The sequence below is a fragment of the Caretta caretta genome, chromosome 23 (assembly GCF_965140235.1).
Source record: "Caretta caretta isolate rCarCar2 chromosome 23, rCarCar1.hap1, whole genome shotgun sequence".
In the NCBI taxonomy this organism is placed as follows: Eukaryota; Metazoa; Chordata; order Testudines; family Cheloniidae; genus Caretta; species Caretta caretta.
The window spans coordinates 4,737,654-4,751,143 of NC_134228.1; the positions used below are offsets into that span (position 1 = coordinate 4,737,654).

At 54.9% G+C, this 13,490-nt stretch overlaps 1 protein-coding gene across 4 annotated transcripts in view; it reads right to left on the bottom strand.

Moving 5' to 3' along the window:
- The window catches only part of NPAS1 (neuronal PAS domain protein 1), a 98,183-nt gene that overhangs the window by 26,141 nt on the left and 58,552 nt on the right, over positions 1–13,490 (bottom strand). For 3 of the 4 annotated variants that reach the window (XM_048833163.2, XM_075122384.1, XM_048833166.2), the window contains one exon: positions 5,280–5,369. The exons of the other annotated variant lie outside the window; for it this stretch is intronic. In XM_048833163.2, coding sequence (XP_048689120.2) covers positions 5,280–5,369 — 90 coding nt within the window. The remainder of the gene's footprint in view (positions 1–5,279; positions 5,370–13,490) is intronic. 4 annotated transcript variants of the gene reach the window in all.

A 13,490-nucleotide genomic window follows, 5' to 3' on the forward strand; every position in this document is an offset into this window, starting at 1 on the left:
CCTGAGCTCAGTCAGGGGCCTCTGGGCACTATCTTACTACAACTAATTATGTGTCCTCACTGTCAGTCCCCTAAACAAGGCTTTGCACCACACTCCCTCTTAGAGACAGGAGAGCCCAGGAGTCCTGCTGCCCTAACCAGTGGACAACACTCCCCTTCTTGCAATGGGAATAGAACCCAGGAGTCCTGACTCCCAGTCTCCCTCATGCCTGCTCTAACCATTAGGCCAGGTACAGAGCATCATGCATAATTCCCTTGTCATCTCGTCTATTTCTAATGCATACTGTATTCAAAGATCCCAAAACATCTGACAGACTGGGATGGGAATCAAATCACCCACCACGGGGGTGGAGTATGGCAGCTGTTATACAGGCATCGCTCACCCAGCACTGACATGCAGCCACCTCTGGGGTGGGGTGTGGCAGCTGTTTATATAGGCATTGCTCACCCAGCACTGACATGCAGCCACCTCTGGGGTGGGGCGTGGCAGCTGTTTATACAGGCATCGCTCACCCAGCACTGACATGCAGCCACCTCTGGGGTGGGGTGTGGCAGCTGTTTATACAGGCATCGCTCACCCAGCACTGACATGCAGCCACCTCTGGGGTGGGGCGTGGCAGCTGTTTATACAGGCATCGCTCACCCAGCACTGACATGCAGCCACGTGGCAACTGCAACAGCAATAACTGCATGACAGCCAAGACGAGACGAAGAGCCCAGTGTCCAGGTGGTGGTTGCTCCACAGGGGCTTTCCCCCGCACACAGGTGCCCAGCTGTGCTAAACTCACCTCCAGCGGGAGCTGCCAGGGACGTGGCCGGAGCTCCTCACCCGGGAGAGGAGGCGCTATCCCTGCACAGGGCACTGCTGCAAGATGCTGTCTCCTGTACCCTGGCCAGGAGCTACAATGGGTAAGTGGGTCTCCCCTGTTTCCCCCACCCCCATGGAGAGGGAGCGTTCCAAGGGAGACCCGGAGGAGGCCCACTGTCATGGACAGGGCAAAGCTCCTGGATCATCGGTGGCTGAGTAGGGGCCCAGGTGCGGGAGAGGGAGCAGAGGGGGAACATACTTGGGGATCTTTGGGGTTCGTTTCTCCCATGCCCCATGCACTGGACCCCAGCACGGATGGGAACAGCCCCCGGTCCCCTTGCGCGTGGCCCCTCCTGTGGTGAAGCGATCCTGGGAGAGCAGCAAATGCAATTTTAGTAGCTACTAACGAGGCAGAGCTTGCACCATGCAACCGGTCAGCTCGCCATGGCCCCCACCGTCCTTTTCCTGCAATGAGCCACCAGCAGAACCCAGTGATGAAGCTGGCTTCTCTTGCCTGCTCCGGGATGGAAGTGAAATCTAGTGGTTAGAGGTGGTTAGAGTGGGGCGGGGGGTGGCTGAGAGTCAGGACCGCCCGGGTTCTGTGCCCAACTCTGGGGCAGGAGTGGAGTCTCGTGGTTAGAGCAGAGAGAGCTGGGTTCTGTGCCCAACTCCAGAGGGTTGGGGGGGAGTGTCTAGTGGGGAGAGCAAAGGGGGCTGGGCGTAAGGCTTCCTGGTTTTATTTCCAAGTCACAGCGAGGACAGTTGTCTAGTTGGTAGAACAGGAGGGACTGGCAGCCAGGACTCACAGCACCTGTAATGGTGAGGGACGAGAGAGAACTCAAGGCAAGGTGCCTGGGTCCTATCCTCATCTCTTGTTCACTGGACGACCTTGGGTGATCGCCCCACCCTGTGCCTCAGTTTCTCCATCAGGGGCTGTTTCAACAGCTGCAATCCCTTCCTCCCCCTGACACTGAACCAAGTTAGGTTTGCTGCATCCGGGCTGGGGACTGAGCGCTCCCCGCATACTAAGGCCGGGAGGGATGTACTCTCCGGAGACCAGCAGAATGCAGGAAGTCGGGCCGGACACCGGTCTGACGGGCTCTGTCTGACAGGAGCTATTGTTCCAAAGCACAAGAAAAGAGCTGAAGAACATCTTTGAAGTTTCTCTGTTCTTCATCTTGACAACAAGAGAACAATGGGAAAGGCAGAGAGCTGGTGGGGAGGTGCCAGGGGGCAGCGGTGGGAGCCTGCAGCCCGCCCGATCGATGGATTGATCCTTTCCTTTGCTCAGCACAGGGCTCTGAGCCCAGGCTGTGCCTTTCAACTCCACGTTTCCCCTACAGCGATTAGAACGGAAAGGGAAAGAAAAATGGAGGTACAGAACACCGTGCTGCATTATGGAAGGGAGGGTGAGACAGCGTGGGACCAGGGCTGAGGTGTTTGGGCTGCGCGTGGGTTGGGGGACTGGGGGTGGGGGTCGGCTTTCCAGATACTCGGCTCCAGTTGGGGTTAATGGTCAGACGTCACCGTTAAGGTCTCAAAGCGCATCACGGGTATTTAACCACACAGCCAACCTGCCCAGTTATCCCATTTTATAGGAGAGGAAACTGAGGCACGCAGAAGGGGTGTCCGAGGTGTCAGCACTGGGGATAGAATCCAGGAGTTTTGACTCTCAGTTCCCCCACTTCCCCATTCAAACCATTAGATCCCCACTTCCCCTCCTAGAGCTGGGATGAGAACCCAGGAGTCTTGGCTCATTTGCTGAGCTGCCCTGATGGCTCAGGGTCGACAGAGAATAGTCACAGCACAGTCCACCCCAGTCATGCTCCTGATCCACCCCCCATGGGCCCTGGGGGGCAGAAAATAGGTACAGTTCAGTGCACTCTGGCCATGCCCCCAATCCACGCCCTACACCAGGGGGCTGGGCGCAGGGTCCTTCCACCAACTGGTGCAGCCCCCCCCGCACCACGTGGAATTCCACCACATTAAGGCCCCTTGACGCTGACCGAGCAGCCTGAATTCACGCAGCTCATCTGGGGCAGCGCAGGGAACTGAACCCAGATCTGATCCCTGCCCCTTCCCCTGCCGGGCAACCTGAGAGATCAAAGTAACCGACCGATCTGAAGCATTTTCGACGCGCATATGTGTGTGTGTCCCTGCTGGAGGGGGTGGGCCCTGCTCTCTGTGTGTGTGGCTCTTCTGCCCTTTGCTGGAAGGGCTGAGCCCTGCTCTGTGTGTGTGTGTGTGTGTGTGTGTGTACCTGAAGTCCATCACTGAGAATTCACCAGGGCATTTAGACAAAGGTGGCTCAGTTCAGTGTCCCTCTGCCCGGGTGCTCCCCCCCACCCCCCGACGCACACCAGCCGTAGTCACTCCAGCCTTTAACGCAATCACCAGTCATAAGGCAACACGTGTAAGAGAGCCCTCATTTGTTGCCGAGATAATTACTGCTATTCACTATTCATGCGGCGAGGGCCAAGAGACGCAGCGACAGACGAGGAGAAGGGGAGGTGCAAGTGAAACTCAGCTAAGACAAAGCCCCGGTGTTTGCTAAGGATCCGCGGCAAGGCTGTTACCATGCGTGTCCTGGCTTTGCTGGGGACGTGGTGGGGGGAACTCCTGCCTCTTTTGTGCAAAGAGACTTGGTGCTAAAATGGCATCTGCGTGGCGGAGGGCCCGGGTGGGTCGGGGGGGGGTGTCCTGGATGAGCCCTAAGCCCTCCAAGAGCTGATTTGCATCGTGTGGTCTGTCTCCACTGGCTTCATAGAGGGGGCAGATCAAGGTGCCAGGGCGGGGTGAGTATTATCAGGTTTGGCCAGGGATAGAAGGGGGTTCTGCTTCTGGCTGCTAGGCCAGGGTCAGAGCTTGGGGAAGATCCTTACCCCTGAATGCAGAGATGGGGCTGAACCACCATGGAGCTGGGACATCTGGACCTGAACATGTGCCGGGTCTAAACAGTGTAGGTTGTGCCCATCCCTGCCCAAAAGGCTTTGGGCCTGATGCTGAGTTATTCCACCTCTGCACTTGGGGACAAGGGTAGGGGGAGGTGGCTTTAAGCCCCCTTTGTGCTCCCCATATTCTGTGCCTGGCTCCCAGTGTCACCTAGAGCAGCTTCAGGGCTGCTCTAACTCATGTTCTGCTCCCCATGGACCCTGGGGGACAGAGAATAGTCAAAGCGCAGTGCACTCCAGCCACACCCCTGATCCACCCCCTATGGGACCTGGGGGGGCAGAGAAGAGCCACAGGGCAATGCACTCCAGCCACGCCCCCGATCTGCCCCATGGGGGGGCTGTTTTGACAAAACAGAAATATTTTGCAAAATCATATAAAAAAACGCCCATAAAAAGTTTTGATTTTTCCTATAGAAACTGACTTGTCATTTCAAAAATTGCTTTTATATATATAAATCAAAATGAAATGCTTTGATTGGCCCAATGTGAAAGTTGGGTGGGGAGGAGGAATTTCATTTCACGAAAAATTTTGAAATTTTGGCTTTTCCTCCCGATGAGGGATGGGAAAAAAATAAACAGAAATCTCAACATTTCTCCCAGTGCAGAAAATCAATTTTCCGACCTGCTGTAGTTCCCATCAGATACTCAGACTGGTGACGTGCCCCAAGGATCCCTCTGCAGGGTGGGGGAACAGGAGACGTCTGATTGCCCTGGAGCAAACCCCTCTACATCTAGGCCTCCCCTGGCTCTGACCAGTGGGAGCCCATTAGCACATCCAGCCCCCAATACAAGACAATTCAGACCTTACGCTAGTCTGACTACTCAGCACTTTCCAGCTGCAGATCTCAACTATGTTTCAAAGGAGGTTGGTATCATTATCCCCATTTCACAGATGGGGAAACTGAGGCATAGAGCAGTCCACAGTCACCGAGAAAGTCAGCAGAAGAGTTCTGTCTCCACTACCACCTGCCCCACCACTAGACTCCACTCCCTTCTCAGCCCCAGGAATAGAACCCAGAAGTCCGGGCTATCAGCCCCAGGAATAGAACCCAGGAGTCCTGGCCACTAATCCTGTGCTCTAACCCCAGCTGCAGGAATAGAACCCAGGAGTCCTGACTCCCAGCCCTGTGCTCTAACCACTAGCCCCAGGAATAGAACCCAGGAGTCCTGACTCCCAGCCCTGTGCTCTAACCACTAGACCACCTCGATCCTGTCTGTTTCCATTAGACAGTCACAATCTGGATCTTGCTCTCACTGAAGTCAACGAGAGATCTGCCATTGGCCTCAACGGGAGTCGGGTTGCTGGGCGTAACACTGTTGCTCAGCGGTGAAACGGGAGGCACCTTTCCAGCCACTGATGCACCGGGCCCGGCAGATCGTCACCTTGTGATTCTCACTGCAGCCCACCGGGTCACGTTGCTCATGCATTTTAAGCCGACGCACGGTCTGGCCACCTGATTGGAATTTATTTCCAGCGCGTATCCATTATTCATGTTAGTACACAGCTCGCATCGCTCCTACCTGCGAGAGCCCGAGGTAAATAGACACCGTCTCGGAGATGTAAAGAAACTTCCCCTCTTGGTTTAGTGCAAACACAAACCCGTCCAGAGACTGAGAAGAGAAGAGAGAGACAGAGAGAGAACACATTTACTATGCAGCTCACTCGGGCCGGGCACCGGCAGGACCAAGCTATCAGTGCCGATGGGATTAGCTCGCCATCGCAATAGGCTTTCTTCTACACGCTCTGTGCCCCAGCGAAGTGACTCGATTGCCAGAGCTGGCCATCGCCTGCCTGGCTTTGCAAAGACGACAACTCAATTCCGGAGGGGGGGGAAGCGGGGACAGTGGGTGGGAAAGCCAAGCTGGGACCAAAGCCGCCGCTGAAAGCTGCAGCTTGGGAAATCTAACGGCGATCTCCTGTCTGTCTGTGTCCACCTGGTGTCACCCGTCTTACACTTAGAACCGACTTTTTGTTCCGTATTTGTACAGCGCCCGGCACAATGGGATCCTGGCCCATAATTGGGGCTCCTAGGTGCTACCGTAATACACCTAATAGCAATACAAATGTACAGCGCTTGGCACAATGGGGTCCTGGACTCTGACTGGGGTGCCTAGGTGCTACCGTAATACACCTAATAGCAATACAAATGTACAGCACTTGGCACAATGGGGTCCTGGACTCTGACTGGGGTGCCTAGGTGCTACCGTAATACACCTAATAGCAATACAAATGTACAGCGCTTGGCACAATGGGGTCCTGGACTCTGACTGGGTGGCCTAGATGCTACCGTAATACACCTAATAGGAAGAAAAGTGTACAATGTCTAGCACCATAGGGTGGGGGTGTGGGGGGGGAGGGGCTGGTCTGTGACTGGAGCACCTACATGCTACTGTAATACACCTAATCAATAATCATCCCAATGGTTTGATCCTTTCACAGTGCTATGGGAGGACCCAGGTGCCCTGTCCCATCTCCAAGCGCCCACCGGGGCCCGGGCCCAAAAGGGGATCTCGGCCTACCTACCACAGACCATCATCAGACCATTGTGCAGGGGCGATGAAATGTCCTGCACTGCCAGCCCCAGAGGCTGACAGCAGCTATGAGCCCACTGGCTGGCTGCAGGGCAGGACCCGAACACACCCTGCTTGCTACCCCATATGCCTCACTACAATCAGCACAGCTGAGCCGAGCTCCGGCCTCCCTTCTGACCTGGCCAGCTGTTGCTCATTTCACACAATCCATTAGTGGCCACAGCTTTGGGTTCCCATTGCCTTGGCTTAGCTTTAACCACCCGGTCCAAGGCTGCACAGCCCCTTAGCCAGCCCCCCTGAGCCTTCAGAAGCAGCTATTTAAATAAGGCCACGTCTGGCCGGATGTGTGAGTAGGGAGGGGTCCACGAGACGAACCTCCCCCAGCAGCTGCCTGCCAGCATCCCAGGTGCTGAGCCCACTGGCTGGTTTCAGGAGTGAGGGTCAACTGTGCGGGCAGGCCCCCGGGGTCTTCAGCCTCAGCCCCGAAGGTGTCTAAGATGCTGAGCCGTGACCTGGTGGCATGCCCCTCCCCCCTTCCACGCCCAGCTGCTCAGGGGAAAGAGGAATAATGGGCTGGCTTTCAGATGAGATGCAAATTTATATCCCACTGCAATTTATGCAAGAGACAGGAAGGTTATTGTCAGTGCCCTGGCCAAATTCCAGCCCGGTTGATTGTAGCTCACCACTTTAAATTCCCCTCTCAGTGGGTGCAGGATTGCTCTTCATGGCCTGCCCTAGACTGGCATGCAGCCACAGCCCCTGCGCCCCTCCCCACAAGCGGCTGCTTCTGGGCAAGGGATTCCTGTTTAAACAGCTGCTACGCTCCACCCCAGAGGTGGCCCCATCTCAACACTGTGTGAGTGATCCCTGTATAAATGTCTGCCATGATGCACCCCAGAGGTGGTTGCATCTCAGCACTGGATGAGACATCTTTGTACCAATAGCCCCCACTGCCCCACGTCAGAGGCAGCCCTAGCTCAATATCAGGTGAGGGGGCCCTGTATAAACATTTGCCACATTCTACCCCAGAGGCAGCTAAGTTAAGGTGCACTGCAGGGAGTCACACTCAGGAAAGCAAAGCCTGGCATTTCGGCACCAGATGATAGTACCCTTTATAAACAGCTGCCGTACCCCACCCCAGAGACAGCTGCATTTCAGTGTAGGGTGAGGTTATCCAGTCTGTTAAGGGGCTTGGGGTCCTTAAACCACCCTCCCCGACCTGGGTTTATTAGACTGACTACTGGGCCCATTTGTGATGGCCTGAGCCAGGATTTACCCCGCTGAACATGATACCCTGCAGCACTCCTGAATTGCGTCTGCAAAAGGAGTCAAGATGACTCTAAGGGCCAAACTCCACCCTGGTGTAACTCAATGGCATTACACCTGCTTATGCCATGGCTGGATTGCACAGTGCAGCACTGCCCCCAGTCAGCTGAATGGAGTGTTAACCCTGCTGCCCAATGACGTTCCCCCCAACATTGTTAACCCTTTCAGTGCTGGATGCCTGAGGAGGAACAGCCATCACGCTGAGGAATTCCCCCCCCCTTCCCCCGGAGGGAAGGGGTGGGCACCCCGTAGATTAAGAAGACCCACATAGCTAGAGTGCACAATACTCTGATGAGCACATTGTGAGTGCATGATTCCCAGCCGGGCCACCAGGGGGCACTGGACAGCCCAGACAGGCTTGCCTGGCTGTATTTCGTGCAGTTGTACAGTTGGCTTCAAACTTGGGTGATTTCTGGGTGGCAGATTTCTTTACCTCCCACCCGCAACCCCAAGCTGCAGCTGGCCTTGATTTCCTGGTCTAGTGAACTGAGCACAGGATTGGGAGCCAGGACTCCTGGGTTCTCTTGCCAGCTCTGGGAAGGGAGTTGGGGGCTGGTGGGTTAGAGAAGGGCAGGATAGGAGTTAGGACTCCTGGGTTTTATTCCGAGCTGTTGGGAGGGGAGTGGGGTCTAATGGCTGAGAGGGTGGAGGGGTGGGCTGGGAGTCAGGACTCCTGGGTTCTATTTCAGGCTCAGGGAGTGGAATGGGGTCTTGTGATTACAGCAGGGTGGGCTAGGAGTTAGGACTCCTGGGTCCTGGTCCCAGCTGTTGAGAAGGATGCTGTCGTGAGCCTTTAGAGCAGGATAGGCTGGGAGCCAGGACGCTTGGGGTCAATTCCAAACCCTGCCACTGCCCTTGCATGGGATCTTGAGGTGAGTCACTCCACCACCTTGCAAGCAGGGATAAGGACACTGGCCCTGCCTCTTTGCAAAGCTCTTCCAGAGCCAGAGCTGCAAAGCCTTCGGAGGAGCCAGACTCAGCACCGCTCGGAGGGCCCCGCAGACCAACCAGAGGGTGGCGGGGACGCAAGGCGAGCTACGGTCTCTGATATAGGCAGTGCGTGCGTGTAGATCCAAGGAACGGGAACAATTGTTCTGAATGCCGCCTGAATACATTTATGCTAGTACAATCCCCCCACCCACCCTGTTATGGAGAGACATGATAATAATGGGAGATGAATGCCACTGACAGTCACGTTAACATTCAGCCGCGTTAATTACCACTGCCAGACAAAATTGCTTTTTTATCAAGTGGTTGCGATGAGCCACTCGCAGGTCAACAGTAATTAAACACTTGACACCCTTTTTGGGGGGATTGGGGTGGCTTTCATGTGATGGGGAATTGATGTGTGTGTGTGGGGGGGGGAACAACCCCCCCCAACAGATTATTCTTATGTCAAGTTTATTACAGGTGAGGGAGGGGAAGGAGTTAAACATGAAAACTACCAGCCCCTCCTGACACCGACAAAGTTTTCAACATGATGGACTAGAATCCAGCCTGTTCTGGGATGGCCCAGAGAGAGTTCTGTGCCTGGCTCCGGGAGGGGAACGGGTTAGCACAGGGGGGCTGGAAATCAGTCTCCTACTATAAGGTGGACACACAACTGGTTGGAAAACTAAGAGTAATTATAAATGGTTCACAATCAAGCTGGAAGGGCAAGTCGAGTGGGGTCCCGTAAGGATCTGTCCTGGGTCTGGTTCTAGTTAATATCTTCATCAGTGATTTGGATAACAGCATAGAAAGTACACTTAAGAACATAAGAACAGCCGTACTGGGTCAGAACAATGGCCCATCTAGCCCAGTCTCCTGTCTTCCGACAGCAACCAATGCCAGATGCCCCAGAGGGAATGAACAGATCAGGGAATCATCAAGTGATCCATCCCCTGTCGCCCATTCCCAGCTTCTGGCAAACAGAGGCCAGGGACACTTATAAAGTTTGCGGATGATGCCAAGCTGGGAGGGGTTGCGAGCGTTTTGGCGGGCTGGATTAGAATTCAAAACGATCAACTGGAGAAATGGACTGAAATAAAGAGGCTGAATTTCAATAAGAACAAATGCAAAGTACGCCACATAGGAAGGATCTGGGAGTTAGAGTGGATCACAAACAAAATATGAGTCAACGGTGTAACGCTGTTGCAAAGAAAAAAGAATCTCATTCTGGGCTGTATTAGCAGGCGTGTTGTAAGCAAGACACGAGAAGTGATTCTTCCGCTCTACTCCACGCTGATAAGGCCTCCGCTGGTGTCTTGTGTCCAGTTGTGGGCGCCACACTTTGGGAAAGATGTGGACCAATCGGAGAAAGTCCAGAGAGAGCAACAAAAATGACTAAAGGCCTAGAAAACATGAGCTATGAGGGAAGATTGAAAAAATTGAGTTTGTTGGAGAAGAGAAAACTGAGAGGGGACACGATAACAGTTTTCAAGTACATAAAAGGTTGTTACAAGGAGGAGGGAGAAAAATTGTTCTTAACCTCTGAGGACAGGACAAGAAGCGATGGGCTTAAATTGCGGCCAGGGAGATTTAGGTTGGACATTAGGAAAAACTTCCTAACTGTCAAGCTAGTTAAGCTCGGGAACAAATCACCCAAAGGTATTGTGGAATCTCCACCATTGGAGGCTTTTAAGAACAGGTGAGACAAACCCCTGTCAGGGATGGTCTAGACAATACTTAGTCCTGCCTCAGTGTAGGGGACTGGACTATTGAGGTCCCTTCCAGTCCTACATTTCTAATGCTTTCTGTGACTTCTGGGGTCTATGGCCAGCTCTGGGAGGGGAGGTCAGTCTAGTGATTAGAGCAGGGGAGGAAGTGGGGCTGGGAGTCAGGACTCCTCGGGAGAGGAAGGCAGTAGTGACCAGTCGACACGGCCGCATATGTCGGATGTTCTGGGAGTCAGCCCAAGGAGCCGCTGCAACTGGGATTCCCTGGTGGCCTTGGGGAGAGAGATCCGTGCCTGCCGAGGTTGGTGCCCTGTCTCTTCCACAGGTGGTGGTGGTGGGGGGGAAACAGAGTGGTGGGGGCCAGGCTGTTCCTTACTTTGTTAGCCTGTGAGCGTGCTTCCCCATGGGCAGCCCTCAGGTAGAGGGCGAGGAGGGTTGGAAGAGGGGATATTGGCAGGCAGGGAAGGAGTATGGAAGGGAAAGGAGAAGAACCTACCCAGTGCCCCCTTTCCCAGTCCAGCAGAGCCCGTCTCTCTCGAGCCAGCTCTGGGGTGGAGACCCTGCGCTGCAGAGAGAGATGGGTCTGAGCTGGAGTGGATTTGGGGCACCTCAGGCTTTGTTCAAGGGGGGTGGGGTGGGGGGAGAGATTCGCAGAGTCTGCCTCCGGCTCCAGATTTTCTAGAACTTTGCCAACTGGAGGTTGCACTTGGCCCCGGCTACGCGTGATCTCTGGGCAGCAGCAGGGTTCTCAGTTTGGTTGGTTGGTCTAATTGGGCCACCTCACAGAAGCGAGGCTGTTTTGGGGGGCTGTGGAATCTCAGCTTCCATTTAAAAGACTTGTTAAGTCTCTAGGTCTTACGCAGAGAAAACCTTGAGCATCATGAACCGAGGGTGCCACGTCTGCCGCCAACGGGCTCTGAGAGAAAGGCAAACTGACCTCCTGTAACTCCCTGGCATGTTAACTCTGAAACCTAGCAATGGCACATCACGTCTCAATGTTAACTCTTTAATTGCTGCTCAAAGCCAGATGCGCTATTGCAGAGCTAGGAAGGGAACCCAGGCGTCCTGACTGCCCGTGCCGCTGCTCTAACCCATGCCCCTCCCAGAGCTGGGCACAGAACCCTCTCTGGGCCATCCCAGAACAGATTGTGGATTCTATTCCATTGTGTTTAAAACCTTTTCAGTGCTGGGAGGGGATAGTAACTTTCACATTTAACTCCTCCTCCTCCCTCACCAGGACAATCTACTGTAAATGGCACCTGCATTTGTTGTCTTGAGTGGGCAGGGCTTGCTTTGTGGGTGTGGCTTGTGAGAATGACTCACTCCCCTCCCAGTTTGACCCCACATTGCTCATCCTAAACATCTGGGCAGGGATCTCTTTATTCCTCACAGTGGCATGCTCCCCCGTTACAAATACCCTGGGAGCGCTATGGGCTGATGGCTACAGCACTGGGCTGAGATGGGGGGAGCTGGATACTATTCCTGGTGCTGCCACTGGCCCAGTGGGAGGGCTTGTCTTTTCCCAGCTCTGTGCCTCAGTTTCCCCAACTGTAAATGGGGCTACTGCCCTGCTTTGTAAAGCTTTGAGATCCACTGATTAAAAAACACTATATAAGAGTTATAAATTATATTTCCGCCCAGCTCTGGGGATAGAACCCAAGCGTCCTGACTCCTGGCCCCTCCTGCTCTAACCACTAGACCCCACTTCCCTCCTCCATGAGCTGGGATCTATTTCATGGAGGAAGTATAGCTCCTATATAACTACTGTATAGGGCATTATAATGAATTCTTACTGAATGCCCTTTGAAAGTTAATGGCTTAAATCAGAGACTCCCCACCTGGGGTCGTGCACCCCACAGTGTGGGTCGGGTGGAGGTCACAAGCAGGTTTCCAGGGGTCACACCCATCCCCTCGCTTTCTGAATGGGGAGACACAAGGGGCTCCTGAATATCCTGGTGGGGAGGATCCCGGTACGATTTCCCCGTTGTAACACTGGACGGGACAACCCTTAGGAGCAGATTGGGAACCACGGGGTTAAATTAAAGGGGGTGGGGGTGGGGGCAGAGGGAGGAATTATAACAACAGATGAACCAGGCAGCACCAGGCTATTCCACTGCAGGTCACCCTGAGATCTGGGGTCCCCCCCCAGCCTCAGACAAGTCCACCTGATTCCCTGCAAAGCAGCTGCCAAGCTAAACCCACCCCTTTCCTTACAGCCCCCTCGCCCCCCCCCAGCCCTTAATGCAATTACTTGGAATGAAGCTGCATTAGTCCCAGGGTGAGCGCTGGGTACCAGGAAGGCAGCAGGTGCCCGGGACGTGGCGGGGGCTGCTGGGGAGCAAATGCAGTTTGCGGGGGCCTGGCCGAGCCGCGCAATCACATTACAACCCTGCCCCTTGGCGCGGCACCGGCTCACAAGCCGGTAACTCAATAACGCGGCTGCTCACCTCGGCGCTGGGTGCTTAACACCTGTCCCGAGCCCCTGGCGGACCTCCCTGATTCGGGGGGGACGCGGACACCAGGGGCTGAGCTGAGCAACAGAAGCGGCTTTTGCTCTGTCTGCTCCATGTGGCTATTGGGGGGAGGCTGGGAGTCAGGACTCCTGGGTTCTATTCCCAGCTCTGGGAGAGGAGTGGGGCTTCGGGGGTGAGCAGGAGTCAGGACTCCTGGTTCTATTCCCAGCTTGGGGAGGGGAGCAGGGGGGGTCAGGACTCCTGGGTTCTATTCCCACCTCTGGGAGGGGGAGGTGTGCAGGACTCTGGGGATCTATTCCCAGCTCTGGGACAGGGATGGGTCAGGACGCCGGGGTTCTATTCCCAGCTCAGGGAGGGGAGTGGTGGGGGGGGGGGGTCAGGATTCTGGGATTCTATTCTCAGCTCTGGGAGGGGACTAGGGCCTAATGGTTGGCAGGGTGGTTGGGTGGGAGTCAGAGCTCCTGGGTTCTATTCTCAGCTTTGCCACTGATGTGCTGAGGAAAAATAACTTCATACCTTTGCCCCGGTGAAGGGCTGCAGGAGACAGCTTCCCCTTGAGCCGTCCCTTCCTTTGCCAACCCAGAGAGGAACTGAAGCTGAGCAATATGGCAGGAAAGATGGTCCCAAAAGAGGAACTGCCACAGGCATGGGCCGGAGCCCCGCTAGGGCCATGAGCAGCATGCTAGAGAACTGATCTCAAGGGAGGAGACCAGGGGAGCAGGGCTAGACGCTGGCTGCGAGAA